Raw genomic sequence first — 22,084 nt, forward strand, 5'->3', positions numbered from 1 at the left:
ACAGCAAACTATCCAAAACTAGATGATTTATTTTAAAAATACAAATATATCATTTGCAGTTTCAGAGGTGGGCAAGTCCAAGATCAATGTCCTGTGGATCTGGTGCCTGGTGGGAGACCAGCCTCCAGTCCATGGCATTTCCAGTTGTTTCATGGGGGAGAAGCTAAATTTTCAGGTTTCAGAACTTATAGGAAAGGTCATTCTCTATATCATGAACCTGATTTTTATGGACATCACATTAGATTGCCAAAGGTGAAACCCTCTTGGTTCTGTCACTTGTGAAATATCCCTCTGAACACTATTATATTGAGAACGAAGATTCATCTTATACAGAGATTCTTACTGGCACTTGTGAAAGATACCTGAGGGAGGTGGATTAAATGTTTAAAAGTATGTGCTGGTAGCCATGCATGGTATTTTTAGTACCAAATTACAAGTACAATTACAACATAAAACCACAGGACTGGAAACCAGTTTGTAATTGTCCTGTTTCATCATCCAGAGTTCATTTTGAAGAGCTGTCCCGTCCCCCCGTGTCCGTCCCCCCCCCCGTGTCCCCCCCCCCCAGCTGAGGACCGAACCCAGGGCCTTGCACTTACTTGCCTTAGGCAAGCGCTCTACCACTGAGCTAAATCCCCAGCCCCATTTTGGAGAGTTTTAAATTCCAGGACATAGGAAGTTGGGTTGTATTTTATAACTCTTGCTCTTTGCTAAGGAAGAAAATCCTCTCTGGTGGATACAAAGGGCAGATTGTGGATAGTTAAGCCTCACTTTGTGAAAAGTGTGTGTAAACTGTAGAGCCAGTTAAGCCATCCTAATCAGCAGTGAGAGTTCTGATGTCTCCTAAAGACATGGTAAGTGATGATAGAGAATCGCCTTTTTCTTCCTCTTCTCTAGAATGTTGAAGGGATCCACCTTTCCTGGGAGCCTCCAACTTCACCTTCTGGGAATATTTTGGAATACTCAGCCTACTTGGCTATCCGCACAGCACAGGTGCAGGATAATCCAAGCCAGCTTGTGTTCATGAGGATCTACTGTGGTCTTAAAACCTCATGCATTGTGACTTCTGGGCAGCTTGCAAATGCGCATATTGATTACACATCCAGACCTGCCATTGTATTCAGGATATCAGCAAAGAACGAAAAGGGCTATGGACCAGCCACCCAAGTTCGATGGCTTCAAGGTAACAATAAGAAAGCACCTTTGAGTTGAGTTATTTTTATTCAAGCTGTTGTGATGGTTATTTATTAGTAACTGGTTATGAAGACCTGTTCTCGGAGAGTATTCTCTGACTGTATTTCTAGCAGTTATGAATTTGAGTTTGTAAGTTGTTCTTAAAATGTATTTGCTCATTTCTAGATCCAAATAAAAAATAGAAAGAAGCAAAGACTGAAAATTAGTATATGGATTCTTCCTTACCCATATAACCACTTATAAAGAAAAAAAGAGCAAAACAAAGACAAAAGCTGTCAGGTGTATTGCCCCTTCTCTTTTGTAAAGGCCTCGTAACTCAGTCATCTGCAGCTACTGAGATGAGTCCAGTAACTGGCTGTTGTACACCTTGCTGTGGTGAAAGTGTTCCACGTTGTAAATGCCCTGCCTGAGTATCCTCCTGCCTTTACCCCATGAGCAGTGCTCTTCTAACAACTCTTTCCAATGCATAGGATTTATGATACCTAAACTTACTCCTTTATTTATAGTTATCACAAGCCTAAGAAGTTTAAAAAAAAAAAAAAAGACAAGTACAGGACTTCTGTCCTGTTTTTTTTTTTTGTTTGTTTTGTTTTGTTTTGTTTTCTCCTGAGAATCCTAGCAAAATAGAAAAAGGATAGTGGATAGTCTTGATTGTTACATGACCAATATATCTGAATATATCTTTAGCTAAAGCACTTAATCTATCTGGCCCTTAACTTCTTCACTAGCAGGTGAGAGAGGGGAGTTTTCGTGAAGGTCCCTTTCAGCTCTCGTGTTTTGTATTTTCCTTAGAGGTCGGGCGGGTGTGTCCCTGAACGCTGTCCTTTGTAGCAGTCTTCCTCACTCTAACTGTGCTTTTCCTTGACTTCATCAAAAATCAAAGCGTGTGTCCTCCTCCTGAAGAAAGAAGTAAGCACCTTAACAGGACACAGGTTTTTAAATAGTGTTTTAAACATTTGTAAGATTTTTGTAAATGCTCTAGATGTTTTATTTTTGCATTATTTTTACCTCAAAATTGTATAAGCTTTTGTATACCAGAAATAAAAAGCATTAGACAGCCAGTTCAGGCTCCTTACCACCTTAGAGATGCAGATAATTCCGTGACCATTTGGCTGCGGGTAACTTACTTTACACCTTCTGAAGTCTCTTAGTTTGACCGCCTAGTCAGTTTGGAAATGAGTGCGTACAGGCAGTAGCTGCAGAAAAGACATTTCAGGCTGAGAGCTGCTGTGACTCAGGCCTAGCTGCTTCTGCCACATAATCTCAATGCCAGTTTGAGGTGATGAGTAGCAGCGCCCTCCAACTTTACGTATGATATGCCCAGTGAAGATGAATCTAATTGTGAAGAATTGATATATATGCCAGTTACTAACTTAAAGTGTATAGAATATTTTAATATATAATTTTTGTAAAGACTGGGATTTTTATACTACAGTATTTGTAATTAATGCATCTCACTAATTAAATTTCTCTTGAAGAAAATATGCAAACTATTACACACATGAGTGGTTTCTGAACTCTAAAGATAAAAAATAAATGCACTACTCTGGTGTTATTAGAATACCTTTTTGGGTACATGAATCCTTAATCATTAAATGGGTACTTTCCAAGCAGTGTTTACAAGGAGCACCTCTGGTTGGTTATTCCAGCAGCTTCCATGGGGAGAGCTTCACTCTGCCTTCATTTAGTTTATGTGCTTTGCTTTGGGCAGTGCTTGCTTTTTGCACTAGGAGACTTTGAACTTACCTCATTATTATGTTTGTAATCATTTGTGTAGCTTCCATGATGTGCTGATAGAGCTAAACATGTCTTAACCAAAGTTACATGGTATGCAGATTTGCACATACTGAGTGGTAGGCTTTGTTGTATGTGTGTGCTCAGCTTAGAATAGCCAGTTACAGGAAGTGTATGTTTCAAGCCCAGTTACTTTCTTAGAAAACTTCTGGCTTTCAATCCCTATTCTCTGCATCAGTTAACAGTTTACATCTTGAAACATTTATCTTACTGTTGAGGAATAAGTTGATGTATAGCAGACTAGAATGTTGGTTTTGTGTGTGTACTTTTTTTTGTCTATTTAGTATGTGATTTAGTTTATTTTGCTTAAAGGCATCTTCTATTCTAGACCAGGAGACAGATATGAGCCCATGGTTCTAACATATGATTTGCTTCTTTGACAAAAGGGTAGCCTTTCTTTATCAAGTGATTTGTTAAAATAATAAATCTTTTTACCTTGCAAATTGCCCAAATTGTATTTTTTCTTCATTGGCCTACTTCTGTAAGCATAAGTCATTTTTCTGTTTCTGTTATGGAACTGGTGGCTGAGAGGTCCTTTAGCAGGTGAGTGTGGCTTTGGTGTTAGTAGTTCATGCGGTGTTAGAACTGCTCCAGTTGAAGGACTTGTCCTGCCAACATGGCCTGCACACCGTGAAGCTGTGATCCATGTCATGCAGACATTGTTTTCTTTTTCCGCTGTCTTCCACATCCTTGTTTTGTGTGTGTGTATGCTGGAGATTGAACTCAGGGCCTGGGCAACTAGGCCAGGGCTCTAACACCAAGCTCACCACCCCTAGGCAGATATCTCTTACTACGAGGATTTACATTAGGTTGAATTTCTTTCTTTCCTCTCCAGTTGTATAATGATCTTTGTGTCATGAGCCTCTGTCCTGTGTTCTGAACTTCGTTTACATAAGAAGTAAAAATATTATTGATATTGCATGCTCTTAGAATTATGTTTTTTAAGATACTGTATTGGCTTTATTTTAGTTTAGCGAATTATTTTGGCAGTTTAACTAGAAATAAGTTACATATAAACTCAATCTGTATTTAAAGATTAAAATAATCAGATTGCATGTATGAGGCATCTTTGCCCCATAATCCAGTACATGTATAATCATGTATAGAGAAGTGATATTGTTGATCGATTCTTTCAGACTTGTAGACTAGCAAAAATCAGTTCTGCTTAGAGAGTGTCTGCTGTAACTAAAGGGCTTTTATTTTAAAATGGTAGTGCTTACAACATAAAGACCATTTGTTACATTCTGTCTGGAGTGATTAGTATTTAGAGCTCCTGTAGGCATCTGCTCCTAATAGAGAAACTGCAAATGGGCTTGGCCTTTGGCCATTTGAAGTGTAACTGTTGTTTCCTAAGACTGATTGTAGGCAGTTCTATGTATTGTGTACCAATGATATCTAAAATAAAAGCCCCTTTTTGCTATAAACAATGACAGGTGTCATTATTGACTTTGAGTGATTCCATCAGAGAGTAGCGGTGGCAGAGCCGTCTGTGGGAGGCTGCTGTGTCTGTTGCTGACTTAAGATGGACTGACTGTCTAGAAACTGAAGTTAGGTTGTGGTCAGGAGTCATTTTCTCTAAGATTTGACATTGTGTTACAGTTGTGCTGACCTGTGTGCAAGGAGAACAGACAGATGGCTCCGAGAAACAGTCTAGACTTGTTTTCTCCTTCTGGAGTCTGGTTGACTTTTTGGAGCTTGCTTTCTCTCTGTGTCTCTCTGTGTCTCTCTGTCTCTCTCTCCTTTGTTTCTCCCCCTCCCTCCCTCTCTCTCTCCTTTCTCTCTCTCCCCCTCCCTCCTCTCCCCCTCCCTCCTCTCTTCCCTCTCTCTGTCTCTTTCTCCCTGTCTCTCTCTCCCTCCTTCCATCCCCCTCTCTCTTTCTCTCCTCTGTCTGTCTCTCTTTCCTCTCTCCCTTCCTCCCTCCCTCTCTCTCTGTCTCTCTGTGTGTCTATCTCTCTCTGTCTCTGTCTGTCTCTCTCTGTCTCTGTCTCTATCTGTCTGTCTGTCTCTCTCTGTCTCTGTCTGTCTCCCACTTTGGTTCACAGCAACCTTGTTCTGCCCTGCTACTCGGTTCCCATGGCTCTAACAAAACCAGGTACAATGTTGCATTTCCCAGATCTAGGAGGCACTCTCCTCACACTCATCTTGTTGCGTGAGCACCCCTTGGAATTTGCACAGTTGCCCATGTCTGTGGTGGCACATCTGTCTTTTTTCCCACACTTTGTATGGACTTGACCAGCCTGGGCACACCTTCACCGACCTCCTCCACCTTCAGCGAGTTCTAGCTGCTGCATCAAGGCTCGTCTCCTCACGGTCTCACGGATGCTGTCCCCTTACTTCGTAGCACTGTCCCTTTCTGGTCTCTGACCGGGTGTTTGCACAGAGACGGTCTCGTGCTCTTCCCTCCTGGGCCCTTCATGGCACCTAAATATCTGAACAGGTGAGTGAAAAAATGGCCACCCTTGTCTTCTTCCATTCCCGACCTCAGATCACAGTCAGCGGGGTGGTTCTTAAGGAGAGTGGTTTTAGTGTGTGTATCATGCTGGGGAGATAGGTGCTGGCGCTTTGTCTTGCCTCGCCCACCTTGCCCTGGGTTCCTAACTCAGGAAATTGTGAGATGAGGTGTAGGAGGGAGGTGCTGGATCGCAAAGAAGAGGGCCTGATCTGAAGTTGTGTTAGAGTTTAAGGAGATGGGTGGGCACAGAGATACTAGGAGATCAAAATGACCTAAAATCTGTCAGAAGTTAGTCTCTGGTCTTTGTTGTCGTGTGTGTGCATGTGTGCGTGCGTGCATGCGTGCGTGCGTGCGTGTGCGTGTGCGTGTGCGTGTGCGTGTGTGTGTGTGTGTTTGTTTTGAGACAGGGTCTCACTGTGTAGCCCTGGCTGTCCTAGAACTCACCATGAAGACCAGGCTGGCCTTGAACTCTCAGAGATCTGCCTGCCTCTGCTTCCTGAGTGCTGGGGTTAAAGGTGTGCGCCAGCATGTGGAGCAGAAATAGTCTCTCTGACACTAGAAAGCAGTGTATCAGTTTAAGCCTAGGAAACTGCTGGAACTGACAGCTAGACAATTTAGAACTGAACTCCTGCCGCTCCCCGGGGCAGGCCACTGTAAGCTTCTTGGGCAAGAGCCTGTTTAGTTTCATTCTGTAACCTAGGCTGACTTTGAACTCCTGGCAGTCCTCTGCCTCACCTCATAAGGGCAGGATTGCAGCCTGAGTCACTGCACTTCATTTTAGATTCTTACTCACAGGGACAGACACAAGATGCCCTTGGCCTTCCTCCCTTCAGGTCTAGTTAGTTATAAGTCCCTGTAACTACAATGTATTATTCTGATCGTGTATGGAAAGACTAACCATAACATTCTGGGAGAAACAAAAAAAACAGATTCTTTAAGCTGAGTGAAAGCTGCAAAATCTCAGGATGGTTGGCCTCCTGGTTCCAGATGGCTCTCCGTCTTCCTATCCATGTGCTGCTTCTGTCCGTTGCAGAACTAAGATTGAGAAGAAAGAAAGAAAAAGAAAGTGTGTGCTTGGGTGGTCTCCTGATCCAACAGGTTCGTCTAGTAAAATAAAGCCTAACGGGTGCTAGGCGGAGTCTGGAAGTTCCCAGTGTCTGGTGCACACACTGCAGTTGCCCTCCTTGTCTGACAGTTCCAGTCACGTGGATTCTGGGTCGCACAGCTGGCTGGCTGTGTGTGCATGTGTGTTGTTGACGGATAGGCACAGCAGCTCCTGTAACTTGCTGTGAGTTGATGGTGTTAGCAGGAAAGCGGAGTCCTTGGCTCATTTGCTGCCTCAACTAGCCTGCCCTTTCCCACTCCATAACTAAGAAGATAAAAACTTCAGCGGCCGATGGGTTAAATATTTCAAGAGCACTTTTGCTTTTCAGAATTTCTGAATTGAAGACCAGATTTTTCAGTGAATTCCCTGGACAAGGAGAAACTGTCCCTTAACTGCTGCAAGTCCATAAAATCCCAGGCACAGACAGGGTGATGTTGGCAGTGTCTAGAAACGGTTGACATTTTTGCATACCCAGAAGGAAACTGCCCTTGATGAAGATAGAGAGGCAGTGGAGAATGTTGTTGTATGTTGCCCAGGTTTTGGAAATACTTAGCACACAAATACACAGTTAGGAGAATGTGCCTAGGCAACAGTATTCAGTAAGGAAGTGTTGTATGCTTTACATTGCCAATTAGTTCCTCATCAGAACTCCAGGCTAGCTCAGACTTTATGCAGTTCGGGCTGGCCTTGAACTTGCAATCCCACTGTGCCTGGCTCATCTGCTTTATAGAAATAAGTATCTACAGTGAGCAAAGTACTCACACAGAGAGGTGGCGGCGGCGGCGGCGGCGGCGGCGGCGGCGGCTGTGAGCTGATAGGGAAGGGCAGGGCCGTGGCACTGCGAGCTCATTGGTTCGTTACCAGCTTGAGTGAGCAGTCGTGCATACTGGGTTGTTTTGTATGTCATGGACTTGCCCGTTATCATTGGCTGCCTCTCATTTGGACAACAGTGACTGAAGTGGCGATGTCATCTTGTTTGAAGTATTGTGTAACCTCACATCTTGTTTAAAAATATTTGCTGTGAAACAGCGTGTGCCAGCCATAACCTGTCCGTATGGGTAAAAGGTAAAATGATGCGACTTTTACCAAGCTTTGCTTAAGAAGCAGAACTTCCTAACTGCCTACAAACTCCTCCTATCCCATCTCTCCTCCCTTCATACACACCATACAGTGTAAGTGCTCTGGATTTGTTTTTAGTAATTATTTCCATGTTTTTATTTGTAGCTCTATCATACATGTGTATGTTCTTAATAAAATGTTTAGATGTACCTTGTTTTGAACTTGTTTGTAAAAGTAATCATGATGTATGTATTCTCCTGTGACATTTTGTGGTATTTTCTAAATTTGCATACATGTTTATGCATGTGATTGTATTTCATGTCTTCCTGCTATATAATATTCCATTGTATTACTATTCTACAATTTTATCTGGTCTTCTGTTCACCAGGATCTGGGTTATTATTTCAGTTTTTGCTATTGAAGACAGTGCTGCTGTGGCCATTCTGCCCGATTCTGTTGCAAACTGTGTTCCTTGCCTGTAGTCAGTGCTGAGAACAGTGACTGACGGAGAACAGACAGTCGGTGTTGAGGATGTGTAGCTTCCTGCACCCATCTCCTTGTGTGCGAGAGTTGCTGTAGGACAGTTGGTTTTAAAGCCCTGCACTGCAGTTGACTAACCATTCCTTAAAGAAGGTCTTTGATGACAACTGTTTTCATGACCACCCCGGAGACATTCGTCCTTTTCCTGCTTTCCCCAAGCTTACATACTGTCCTGCTATGTAGTATTACAGCTGATATCTAATCGAGCATACACGTGCATGTTTTGTGTCTTTAAAAGTCTCCACTTTGGTTTCTTATGTGGTAAGTACTAATAGGCGCACCCTGCATGTGCTGTAGCTCTGAATACCTCAATTTTAAGAATGAAAGAGATTCGGAAATGACAGGTTGAATACTGCAGCTTGTAGGAGGAGTCCACTGTAATGCTGAGCTGGGCTCTGAAGTGCTCTCACTGGCAGCGCAGCTGGAGTTCCTGGACCACACCTTGGCAACACCTGTTCTTGGCTGTCTAGTATCTGCCAGTTGGAGATCTAATATTCAGTGTCTCATTCCCCTGATGACTGTGGAATAGTTTTTCCATGTATGGTCCTCTTCTGTGAAGTAGTGGTTAGTGTCTTTTGCCCATGTTTGATAAGTTGTCTTTCATTGATGCATATGGTCTCTGTGTGCCCTTTGCATATGGTACACACACATTTCCTATCAGATTTGTGCATTGTATTCTGTAGTTGTGTTGAATGTGCTAATCAACTTGGAGAAAACTTGATCTTTTCCATGTGTTTTCCCAGTCAGAAGCATTATATGTCTCTCCATTGATTATACTTTTTTTATTGTTTGTTTCTAGACAGAGTTTCTCTGTGTAATAGCTCTGGCTATCCTGGAACTCACTCTGTAGACCAGGTTGGCCTTGAACTCACAGAGATCCTCCTGCTTCTGCCTCTTGAGTGCTGGGATTAAAGGCATGAGCCACTACCATTCCCTGACTTTAATGTCTTCAGATGTCTTTCTTTAATGTCTTCCAATAAACACAGTTTTCTCTATGAAAGCCTCATGTCTTATATTAGATTTCTCTGTAGGAATTTTATATGTGTGTGTTTTGTTTTGTTTGTTTGATTTTCTCTGTGTATCCCTGGCTGCCCTGGAACTTGCTTTGTAGTCCAGGCTGGCCTCAAATTCACCGGGCACTCTTTAATTTTCATCTGCCCATTATGGATGTTTTGTTTCTTATCCTTATTTCACTACAGTGATAGATGGAATGTGGTGGGGTCTGAGAGTTCGAAACAACCCAGGCAGGCACCAGAGTCCACACAAAGCAGGGTCTTCATTGAACTGGGCAGGGACAGCAGCACAGACTTAGAGCTGACTGCCTCCCTGAACATTCATTTCAGCAAGTATTTAAGCAGAGAAAAAAAACCCTCTGTGCCAAATTACGGTTGTATTTTCCACCAGTCGGGATGGGATAGGGACTTTTCCTAGGGACATTGCTCTTTGGTACAGCCTTGTTCCCATTGGTTGGCTCGCTCAAGTGTGGTGGGCGGGTTGTCCACCACTCATGTCTCAGCTTGCCAGCTGGGATGTCAGTAATGTCGGCTACCCAGGGAGGTCTGGGGAACTTAAACCTCATTTGGCCCTTATTCAGAGTGGAAATTCTATCCAAAATGGCTTCAGTTTGGTCCCTTCCTACAGACCCACAGTACATGTTGAAAAGTACAGATGGTGAACGTGTGCCATCTCAAAGAATATCATCTATTTATGGTTGGGTTATGTGTGCACGTGACCATGCAGGTATGTATTCATGCCCATGAGGCAGCCAGAGTGAACTACAGGAGTCTTCCTCTGTTGTCCTCTGCCTCTGCCTTGGGCAGGAACTGAACTCTCACTGAGCTGTCTCCACCTCCAGTGCTGGGTTAAGGCGTTTGAATGCTTCACTGTCGGAAGTGTGCTCTCACTCACCCGTCCTGGTTGAGGAAGTCCTCTCCACTGTAGATGCTGGTACTTGGCTGTGAATGGTTGAGATTCACTGCTCCCTGCATGTGTACATACATGACTGTTCTTTCTAAAACACTAAACTAACCTTTCATTCTTAGTATGTGTGTTTTAATACGTTGATGACTCATTTGCCATTTTTCTTTTTTAAAACAGGGTCAGCCACACTTCAGTGGAAGGCTTTACATCCAAGAGTATATGGCCAGCACAAACCATAAATAGTGTGTTTTTTTATTTATTTATTTATTTTATTTTTTTATTTTTTATTTTTTTGGATTTTCGAGACAGGGTTTCTCTGTGTAGCTTTGCGCCTTTCCTGGAACTCACTTGGTAGCCCAGGCTGGCCTCGAACTCACAGAGATCCGCCTGCCTCTGCCTCCCAAGTGCTGGGATTAAAGGCGTGTGCCACCAACACCCGGCTATTTTTTTGTTTCTTTAAAGATTTATTTATTTATTATGTATACAGTGTTGTTTGTGTGTATCCCTGCAGGCCAGAAGAGGGAGCCATATCTCATTACAGATGGTTGTGAGCCCCCATGTGGGTGCTGGGAATTGAACTCAGGACCTCTGGAAGAATAGCTAGTGCTCTTAACCCCTGAGCCATCTCTCCAGCCTTGTTTTGTTTTGTTTTTTTAAATTATATATGTAGCATGTATGACTGCAGGCCAGAAGAGGGCATGAGGTCTCATTACAGATGGCTGTGAGCCACCATGTGGTTACTGGGAATTGAACTCAGGACCTTTGGAAGAGCAGTCAGTACTCTTAACCTCTGAGCCATCTCTCCAGCCCCTTGTTTGTTTTTTTAAAGGCAACAAAGTTGGGTGGGTATGAAGAGGAGGTAAATTTGGGAAAGGCTAGTGAAGATGATAAAAATGGAAGCTGGGCATGCTTTAATCCCAGCACCAGGATACAAGAGGCCGGCAGGTCTCTGAGTTTGGGGCCAGCATGGTCTACATAGTGAATTCCATGACATCCAGGGCCACATAGGGAGACCCTGTCTCCAAAGAGAAAAACAATAACAAACAAACAAAAAAACCAAACCAAACAAACCCTAAAACCAAAACTGAAAACACATTGTACATGATTCTCAAAGAATTTATAAAAACTAAAGGGGGAAATAGTCTCTTCTCCCTGGTTTTTTTAAGTGTGTTTTCAAAGCCAGTTGAGCACATACATTTTGGTCTGTGCCTGGATTTGGTGTTACTGGTCCACTGGTCTGTCTGCCCTTGTGCTGTGGCACACTGTCCTCACCATAACAGTTCATGATAGGAACGTCTGGAACCAGCCCTCAGTTTTTCCAGAGATTAACCGCCATCTGAGTTTAGAATTCTCCGATCCTGGTGTCATTATGGGCCCCACAGTTGTGCCCTTGCATTTTCTTTTTGATACAGTGTAACCCTGGCTAGCTGGAACTCAAAGAAATCCACCTGCCTCTGCCTCCTTAAGTGCTGCCTTTTACCACCTGGAGACCAAGAAAGTTTTAAAAATTGAATGATTTAGCCTGTTTATGTTGTGATTATAGGCTGATTTATTTCTAAGTCTTAAACATAAATTGTCTTTTTAGTTTAATTCTAGTCTTAGGCATGTGGAGGTCATGTCTTTCTCCATATGGGCTAGGGCATGTCCCGCCCAAGGTCTTGAGTGAGGTCTGCAGCAGGCAAAAGTTGGACTCCAGGACACATAACTCACCAAGGGACCTCCAAGTCATGCCTCCATACCTAGTACTTCCTCTAAGTGGACCTACCATGCTGCAGGAAGCCCTCAGGCATGGCCCAGATCAACTCCCAGAACTCAGGAGTGGCACCTCACAAGTCAGCCCTGGGTCACCAGACTGTCCCACTACCAGAGTAGTGGTTGCCTGTCTTAGAATGAGTGGCACCTCACAAGTCAGCCCTGGGTCACCAGACTGTCCCACTACCAGAGTAGTGGTTGCCTGTCTTAGAATGAGTGGTACCTCACAAGTCAGCCCTGGGTCACCAGACTGTCCCACTACCAGAGTAGTGGTTGCCTGTCTTAGAATGAAGATACAGGGTTCTCAAGAGGAGTCTGTGGCTAGAGACAAGAGCAGCCAGCCCATTGCTTCCATGGGCACAAGATCATCCTAGTCATGCCTCAGTACGGCCTTTCTGGGACACCAGGCATTGGTCCAGGTGTCAGAACTCTGGAGACTTGAAGTGGAGTGAACAATGGCCTTGTCTCCTAGAGGGTTGTTTTTTTTTTTTTTAATTTTCAAATATTTTATTTTTTCTTACAAGTTCTAGTTGGTTTACAAATCTTTTCTGCAATCTTTGGTACCTTTTATATGTTTGTTTCTTTTTTTTTTTTTTTTTTTTTTTGGTTTTTCGAGACAGGGTTTCTCTGTGTAGCTTTGCGCCTGTCCTGGAGCTCACTTGGTAGCCCAGGCTGGCCTCGAACTCACAGAGATCCGCCTGCCTCTGCCTCCCGAGTGCTGGGATTAAAGGCGTGCGCCACCACCGCCCGGCTTATATGTTTGTTTCTTTAAACATCATTTTTTCCTGTTCATATTCTTTGTGATGATCTTGTTTATCTAAAGGATTTTGTCTTTTATTCATCATGCCATTTGTCTTGAGTATCCGGTATCTAAGGATGATTTGAGTCAGACTGGAGTTGAAAATCCCTAAGAGAATCTATTTGCTTTTCCAAACATCCAAAGGCTGTTAGCCTGAGACTCCTTCAAATTATTAGCTTGATGGTTTATCATTTTGAATAATAAACTGAGGAATGGCCTATTTTGAATATTTTGAGAGTGGCAATTTATGCCTCTCCATCCAGCACCAAAATTAAGGGGTGCTTTTAGCTTGCTCACATTCCTACAGTGGTTGTCTTCAGACTTCAGCCTATGTCTGCCTCATGTCCAGCCTGGCTACTGTTTCCAAGTCTGCAGGGCTTAACACCTCTGGGGATAGAGACACAAACTTCAGTGTTGACTTACCCAAGTTTTTCCATTTCCACTTCATTTCTGAAAACCTGCCTTTATGTCAGATACATTTTTAAAGGAATTTTTTAACAATACAGCTTATGCACATGTATTATTGCATGAATGCCATAGTTCCAGTGTGGAGGTCAGGACAGCTTGTACATGGAGTTCTCAACTTTCATCTGGTGGGTTCCAGGGATCGAACTCAGGTACACTGCTTTAGTAGCAAGTGCCTTAACCCACTGAGGAGGCACTCCATCAACCCTAAAAGACTTCTGTATCACCTTGTATTATTTTACCTTCCTTTGTTATTCGGTGTTTGGAGTTCTTAAAGAGAAGCTTTATTGTCTAGGCTGCTTCCCAAATGAAGTCTGAAGCTGTAACTTACTGTTGATACAAGTAGAAAAACACATACTTGTAGGTTTGTTTGGCTTTTTGAGACAGTTCTCTCTCATGTAGTCCGAGCTGGCCCCAACTTGGTATACAGCCAAAGGTGACCTTGGATTCTTGATCTTTCTACCTCTACCTGCCAAGTGCAGGGAGGGATTACAGGCCTGTGACACGATTGATACCCAGCACTATAGGGCATTTGTAGTCTTTATAGAAGTCTGGGAAACACTGATCTGTAAGCTAGCACTTGCAGTTTGGGGGAATCCTACTTAGAGTAGGTGAGAAAATGCAACAAAAGGATCTCTCACTGGCCAGGGGTCCTGTCCTCACCTCCCCGGTACTGGAATTGCAGGCATGTACTGCCTTTCCAGTTTACAGGACTCCTGTGAACTGAACTCCGCCTCATGCATGAGCGGCAAGCATGGAACCACTGACCGAACCATCTCCCCAGCCCCAAGGAAACATTTTCCAAGTTACTTTTGCCAGAGGAGGAAGTAGGACTGGCATTCCATAAATGGCCCAGATATCCCCTTGCATGCTATCATTCGTTGATTGCTTTGTTTTCCAAAGTGTTTTTGTGTTTTAAATTGGGGAGAGGGGATGTGTTTGAGTGCAGGTGCTGGTGGGGAGCCCTGTAGCAGGAAACTTAAAAGTTCTTATTCATAAAATCAAACCTGAGGCGAGTTATTGGGGTCCATGCTGGTAGATCAGAGAGACAGAATAAGCCACAGCTAACCTCACCTGGTCAACTTCTCAGCTGGTCTTGTCTCCTCAGACTGGAGGTCTCTGAGTCCTCATCCCAATGGCTCTCAGCTGAACTGTGTTGCTCCATAGCCTGAATGCTTAACCAGCCACATGCTTAACCAGCCCAAAATGCCTCTAGTTTCTGGTTCTCACGCCTTATATATCTTTCTTCTTTCTACCACCACTCCCTGGGATTAAAGGCTGACTTTCTGGGATTAAAGGCGTGTCACCATGCTTGGCTATTTCCAATGTGGCCTTGAACTCACAGAGATCCAGAGGGATTTCTATCTCTGGAATGCTAGGATTAAAGGTGTGAGTGCCACCATTTTCTAGCCTTTGTATCTAGTGGCTGTCTGTTCTCTGACCCCAGATATTTTTATTAGAGTACACAATATTTTGGTGAACACAATACCACCACATCTCCTCTCTTTTTGTCTAAAATTAAAAAAGCTTATAATTAATACAAGAAAAACTATCCAAATAGTACATACAATATATACAGCCAAAAATTACATTAATGATGTCTAGTCCATTAACATTTGACAGATTCAGATAAAAACTCCATTATATATATTAACAATGTCCTGTCCAGTAATATCTGATAAACTTAGACCAAAAAATTTTCATTACTTATCTTATTTAAAACAAGTAGTTCCTTTTTAAAAGTAGATTCCATAATCTCCCTTTTTATCTTATCATATCCATATTCTTTTTTTTCTTTTCATAATAGATTCAGTAGTCTACCTTTTGTCATTTTTATATCTTCCCCTTTTTCTTCAGTGTAGATTCAATGATCTACCTATTTATCCTATTATTTCTTTACCTTTTTTCTCAGAGTAGATTCAATGATCTATCTCATATCTATATTCTCTTTTTCTTTTTGCTTTCTAGGGGTGAAGATATCTTTAGGGAATCTTGAAAAGAAAATTTTTGGGTTAATTGTCAAGTCCTGTATCATTTGTCCATTCTCTGCATAAAAGGAAAGTTCAGGGCTTGTTTCAAGTCCTTGTTCGAGTAGTCTGTCAGGCTGTATCATCTCAGCTAGTCCTCTCGAAATTGTTCTGACCAGTTTGTAGTCCAAAGTCGATTTTTCCATGGTGTTAATCGGCTTAATGGCTTTATCATAGTCAATGTGGAATCATCTTTGTGGGATCCTGTCATCTTTTTGAAGATTTCAAAGTCACTGTTAGGCGTGGTCATGGTTTCTTGCAGACTTTTTTTTTTTTTTTTTTTTGTGCCTCCTCTGTGGTTTGGAGCAATCACAGTCTGATAAATGTCTGTCTCTAGGAACCATGAACATTCTACCCTAGAACAGAAAATCTTCACAATAATTTCTCCCCACCATTTGTCTTGCCAAACTTTTCCAAACTGACCTTTGCTGATGCTTTCTTGTAACACGATGGTCCTGGCAATTCTTCTCTGAACCAGCAGCAGTAAACCCTTCGTCCCAGGTAGCAGCATCACCGCAGTCACCAACACGATGAGAAGGAGCTGGCAACGTGGAGCAGTAGCCACTGCTTCCATGGTCCCACCACTGTTTGTGGTTCAGTCCGGGCCAAAGCTTCTCCCAAGCCTCCTAGGCCGGCCTCAAACTCGGGATCCTACTGCCTCTGTCTCCTTCAGCACATCTTACCGGTGCGCGCCACCACAACCTGCTGAGTGTAGCTTGGGCCTGAGCTCGGGCTCACAAGGCCACAGGCAAACAGCTTTTTCATGAATTCGTAACACGAACGTTGGGCGCCAGATGTAGCAGGAATCTTAAAAGTTCTTATCAATAAAATCAAACCCGAGGCAAGTTATAGGGGTCCATGCTGGTAGATCAGAGAGACAAACAAGCCACAGCTATCTCACCTTGCCAGTTGCTCAGCTGGTCCTGTTTCCTCAGACTAGAAGCTTCTGTGTCCTCATCCCAATGGCTCTCAGCTGAACTGCTGCTAGAAGCTTAACCAGCCAAAATGCTTAACCAGCCAAATGCCGCTAGTTTCTGGTTCTCACGCCTTATATATCTTTCTTCTTTCTACCACCACTCCCTGGGATTAAAGGCTGACTTTCTGGGATTAAAGGCGTGTCACCATGCTTGGCTATTTCCAATGTGGCCTTGAACTCACAGAGATCCAGAGGGATTTCTATCTCTGGAATGCTAGGATTAAAGGTGTGAGTGCCACCATTTTCTAGCCTTTGTATCTAGTGGCTGTCTGTTCTCTGACCCCAGATATTTTTATTAGAGTACACAATATTTTGGTGAACACAATACCACCACAGAGCCCAGTTGTCAGATCCCCTGGATCTGGAATTACAGGCAGTTGTGAGCATGCCGGGAGCCACATTTGAGCCCTCTGCAAGAATATGAAGTATTCCTAATCACGGAGTCCTCTCTCCAGCCCCTCATGTTTTTGTTCTGAGCAAGCATCTTACTGTTGCCAAGCTGTCTTTTGCTTCAGCTTCACAAGTGTTGGGCCCTTTGGCAGTGTGCCACTTGGTTTCTCATATGTGAATGAGCTTCCTTGACATGTAGGTACTGCTTCGGCCTTGTCCTTGCCTAGAAACTCATTTTGTTACATTTATTTGTATGTGCATGTGCGTGTGTGACTGTCTGCATGTGAGTGGAGTCAAGGCAACCCTCCAGAAATCTGCCCTCTTCCCTCATCCCTTGGGTCATGGATTTAACTCAGTCTCCAGCCTTGGGGGCAAGCACCTGTATGATTGCTGAGTCAGTCATCTTAACTGGCCCCAATTTACTTGTTTCAACTGACTGTTAAGTATTCAAGATTCAGAACTACCTTTCATTCATAGACTAAGTACAGAAAGTAAGGCAAAAAACCAAGACAAAAACTTGCTACTGCCATGAGTTATATAATATACATAAAAGGGGCAAAGAGATCGTGCCATCCGTTGTAGATCGAGGAGTCAATGCTAATGCATGACATGCCTTGAGTTTCTATGAACAGCTCATCCAGTGTGCAGTGCTGAAGGGAGCCATCTGAACAAGTCAGAAGCCAGAGCCATACTTTAGGCAAGTCTTTGTCTTCACAGGCAGTGGCCAGAAGCCAGAGAAATAACACATTCCAGTGTTATCTGCAGTTGTGACTCTAATTAGACTCTCACAGACCCTAAACTAGGATGACTTGGAGGTTGGGGCTACCCTTGAACTCTGTTGATCTTGATGCCACCACACCATCCAGAAACTCTGAAAGAACTAAGGTTTTGCCCAACTTCACAGGAGTGACTGAAGGTATATTTTATATAAAGTAATAGTCCCTTGCTGATAAAACTCCTCACAACTTATAAGAGAACTATATATACTTACATCTTGCAAAAGATAGAATTGTGCATTTTTAAAAATTACACATCGTGTGTGCGTGCGTGCACCGGAAAGACAGAGACAGAGAGCGAAAAGAGCACATAGTGCCACAGCCCATGTTCTAAGGTCAGAAGACATCCTGTGGGAGTTTTCTTCCCTGTGTGGGTCCCAGGGATTGAACTCGGGTCAGTCTTGGCAGCAAATGTCCTGCCAGCCTTTGGTTTCTTTTGTCTGTCTCACTGCTTAACTATAGATATTTGAGATAGAACCTCATGAGTATTTATAATTAGAATATTAAAGGTAACTGGATTTCTCTAGCTCACCAAGGCAGTAAGGCATGTTTTCAAGAAAGGAGAATAATGTATACGTATTACATGGGAGAAGAGAAATAAATAAGCTTCTGTACCTGCTGTGGGACGTCTTTCCGTATGCTGTATGTGTGGCTCCCACTGGATCATAAATAAAGCTGTTTTGGCCTATTCAAGAAAGCTTACAGCCAGGTGGGAAATGCAAGCAGAGATAAAGAAGGGCAGAGTCCAGAGAGATGCCAACCTGCCACTGAAGGAGCAACAAGATGCCAGCAGACTGGTAACGCCATGGCCACGTGGCAGCGTATAGATTAACAGGGATGGGTTAATTTAAGATGAAAGAGCTAGCCAGAAGCTGAAACCATAGGTCATACAGTTTGTAATTAATATAAGCCTCTGAGTGATTATAAGTGGCTGAGAGCTTGGGTGGGACTGAGAAACTTCCCTCTACACTTGGTGCCCAGCGTGGAGCATTGATCCACATAGACCTAAGAAAGCTTAAAGATTCTGAGCGCACAGAATGGAGCCACACTGGGCTTCCTAGTCTCAGTCTCATGCCAGCAGCACAGAGACTTGTCTCCCACAGCCACACACCACCTACCCCTCCCCCCCGCCGCCCATTTTTTTTTTTTTTTAAAGGAAACAATATTATAATGGAAGGAGTTTGGTCTCTGTTTGATAACACTTGACAGCCTGAAAAATGGAACAATTAAATGAGGGGATAATTAACTTAGATGGGATTGACGTAATGTCAATTATAAACGTTATCGGTTTGATCATTCTTATTTTATCCCTAAAAAAGTTGGTTTATATGAGTGCTAAGTTGGTTGATATGAGTGCCAAGACAGAAGTCTTAGAAAAGCTTATTAATACAGATCATAGAGATATTCAGACCCAGACAGAGGAATTTAAGGGAGAAACAATTTCAGCGTTTCATTATAAGGTTACAGAGGAACAACCTAAGTCTTTCAAACAGTCAACCTTAATTTATCCAGTATCCTTACAGGAACTGCCAAATGATAGATATCCCCAAGGCTGTGTAAGAGCTGACTGGACTCCTGTGCAAATGTTAGATTTAAGGAAATTCAAAGAAGCGATAGTCTCATATGATATGCACTCACCTTTTGTGAAAAAGATGTTAAACTCATGGTCAACTTGCAATAGAATTACTCCTCAAGACTGGAGAGATTTGGTTACAGCAGTCTAAGAGGCTGGTCCCTCAATTATAATGGAGGATCTGGTGGAAGGATGAGACTAAGACCATTGAACAACGAAAAAATAGGGCTATCCATGAAAGGCGCAAAGCTACGCAGAGAAACCCTGTCTCGAAAAACCAAAAAAAAAAAAAAAAAAAAAAAAAAAAAAATAGGGCTAAAGGTATGGAAATCTCCTAAGACCAGCTTCTTGGAGAGGGCAATTATGCTGATATACAAAGACAATCTTTATATGATGACCCTACTTTATGCTGCACAGCAGCCTTGAATGATTGGGTCAGAATTGAAGAAGTAGGAAAAAAAATTGAATACAGGGCCCAGAAGAAACCTTCACTGATTTCTTACAATGACATCCACATTCACAAGAGTTGAGGTGGGTAGTTTTTGTTTTGTTTTGTTTTGAGAGCTGAGGACCAAACCCAGGGCCTTGCGCTACTGAGCTAAATCCCCAACCCCAACGAGTAGGTGGTTTTTAGTCATTCAGCAAGTTATGGATATTTGTGTTTGCTCTGCCCGTAACCTTGGGCTGTCTGGCAGTGCATCCTGTTGTACATGACCTCTGATAAGGAGTTGGAGAAGGGTCACATGCCCCTTTTCCCTGCTCCTACCTGCGAGGTGGATTTGCTCTCAGATCAGGGTCTACTCGGTTCTGTAATTGTGAGTGTATTTCCTCAATTTATATCTTAATAAATTCTGTCACCTATTTAATAGACTCACATGGATTGATCATAATATATTTGTCATTATTTTGGTGGTTATTACAAGTTGTTATTGGTAATAGGAAAAAAGCTAAACAAAGGAGTTCTTATTTTAAAAAGAAAAAATATAGGTATGATAAGATAAAAGGTAGATTATTGAATCTACTCTGAAAAAAGATACAGATATGATAGGATATCATAAGAGATAGATAGGATAGGATAAAAGGGTAATTAAATCTACTCTGAAAAGAAAAGAATATGGATATGATAAAAAGGGAGATTATTGAATCTACTTTTAAAAAGCAACTACTAATTTTAAATATTTTACATTGGATTGGATATTTTGGATACAAATTGTATATATTGATACAAAGTTGAGATTATTTTGTTGGAACACACTGTACATGTATTTCTACTCTTGTTCAAGGTATTGTATCTATACAGCTTGTTTAACAATGTAATGCAAATTGCTAGTCTTTGAAAGTTATTATTACCAACCAATTAGGGTATAAAGAAATGCAAGTTAATAGTTACCTATTAAAATCAAACTTGTAGTCATATGAGGTATGTTTTCAAGGTCCAACAGACATATTTTAGGTAGACAAGTCATCTTCAAACACTTCAGAGATCTACAGAATATGGCATTTAAGATGTTTTAGTAACAGATTCTTTTTTTTATGACTATAAGACATGTCTGCTCCTGGCAGCACCAATGTATTTCAGAGCAATGATGGGCATCGAAGAAACTCCATATGGAGTTTACTTTCTTTGTGGCAAGTTAGCCACTACGCAAGAAAATGCTTTTGCCTTGACTCCTGACAGTATATGCTGTCCAAATAGGATGAGCAGGACACACAAAAAGAGGACCGCCAAACCCTGCCAAGCCAAAGTAGCCCTTCAGAAAATCCTGCTTCACAGGTAAGTCTGTCAGATATGCTAGACCTGTAGGCCGAAGATGGATGCCCCAATGTTGCAGAGGAACCTTGGGTGACTGTCCAGGCAGCCAGCTGTTTCTGTCATTTCTCACATTGTTTAGAAGTCACTTGCCTGCTCTTCCAATTTACTCAGGTAGTATTATTTCTTTCTCAGGTCTTTGATGAAGTTGAAGACTAGTTAATAGTTTTCCTTGTTAAGAAATTCAGAAAAGAGACTCACTAAAGAGGTGTAAAGTTTATAAGTTTGAAATACATCAAAATATAGTTTTGGGTTGGTAATACAAGTTAGGATAGAAAGTGAATTAGGTACATTTTAGACTCACCAAATAGGATAAATAATGGAGTATTTTCTCTGAATCCATGAAATGTCAATGGGTTGGACATTGTTGATTTAATTCTTGGCTCTATATATTATATATAGCTCTTGTACTTATTGTGTATAATTTTTCTTATATTAGTTACAACCTTTTATTATTTTAGACAAAAATGGGGAAATGTAGTAACATTTTGTTGTACTCTAATAAAATTTGCCTGAAGATCAGAGGACAGAGCCAGCCATAGAGTTAAACACAGAGGTCAGGCAGTAGTGGCACACACCTTTAATCCTAGCACTCAGGAGGCAGAGATCCATTGACTAGGAAGGTTGAGATAGGAAGTGAGATAAATGGCTGGGTGTGGAGTTGGCGTTGGTGAGACGTGGCTGTGGCCTGTTCCTTTGTCTCCCTGATCTTTCAGCATTCACCCCAATATCTGGCTCTGGGTTTTTATTATAAGACCATTTAGGACTCGTGCAACATACACTACTATACCAAATACCAAAATCAGGATAATTTAAGCCCCTTATGCCACTTGTAACTTAAATCACTGAAACCTCAAGTCACTTCTAATCAGAAAAGGAGTATTTACAAAATCATAGAACTATTTTAGGCTAACAAACACTTAAGGATGGTATCAGATGTGAGCCAGGATGAACATGAAGCTAACACTAACTGAGCATGAAGGACATGTATCGGGCACACACAGAATGCCTGTTTTCTTTCCTGCATGAATATGCAGGCAATATGACCCTGAGTTGACCTGCTTTTGCCCTAAAAGGTATCCCTCACAATCAGGTTCAAAATCCTATTTTGATGTATGCTTTAAACTTAAAAATGGTTAGTAATTTATTTTTTATCTTTATTCTTAACCTTTAATGAGTTGTCGAGATGGTCTGATGCCCAAGTCTCACGCTGTGTCAGTGAAGTGATGATAGTGTCTGGGTAGGACACATTCCAAAAGTGAACCCACATACAAGGAGCAAAACCTTCCTGCTGTGTGTATCTGGTAACCCAGCAGTTCTACTTCTAAGAATTTATTTCAAGAAAAGTTACGATATACACAAGATTCAGTGAAGTGCTATTTATAACTATGGAGAGATGAAAAGAGTTAAAATTTCCAATAGGTGATTAAATAAATTAATCATGATTCAATC

The 22,084-nt window shown here is 42.2% G+C and overlaps 1 protein-coding gene across 1 annotated transcript in view; it reads left to right on the forward strand.

The window, feature by feature from the left end:
* Hcfc2 (host cell factor C2) overlaps positions 1-2,690 on the forward strand; it is a 34,725-nt gene extending 32,035 nt beyond the window's left edge. Inside the window, exon 14 of the mRNA XM_028880281.2 lies at positions 898-2,690. Coding sequence (XP_028736114.1) covers positions 898-1,212 — 315 coding nt within the window. The 3' untranslated portion in view covers positions 1,213-2,690. The remainder of the gene's footprint in view (positions 1-897) is intronic.
* The last annotated feature ends 19,394 nt before the right edge of the window (positions 2,691-22,084 follow it).

This window comes from Peromyscus leucopus, chromosome 18, assembly GCF_004664715.2.
Source record: "Peromyscus leucopus breed LL Stock chromosome 18, UCI_PerLeu_2.1, whole genome shotgun sequence".
In the NCBI taxonomy this organism is placed as follows: domain Eukaryota; kingdom Metazoa; phylum Chordata; class Mammalia; order Rodentia; family Cricetidae; genus Peromyscus; species Peromyscus leucopus.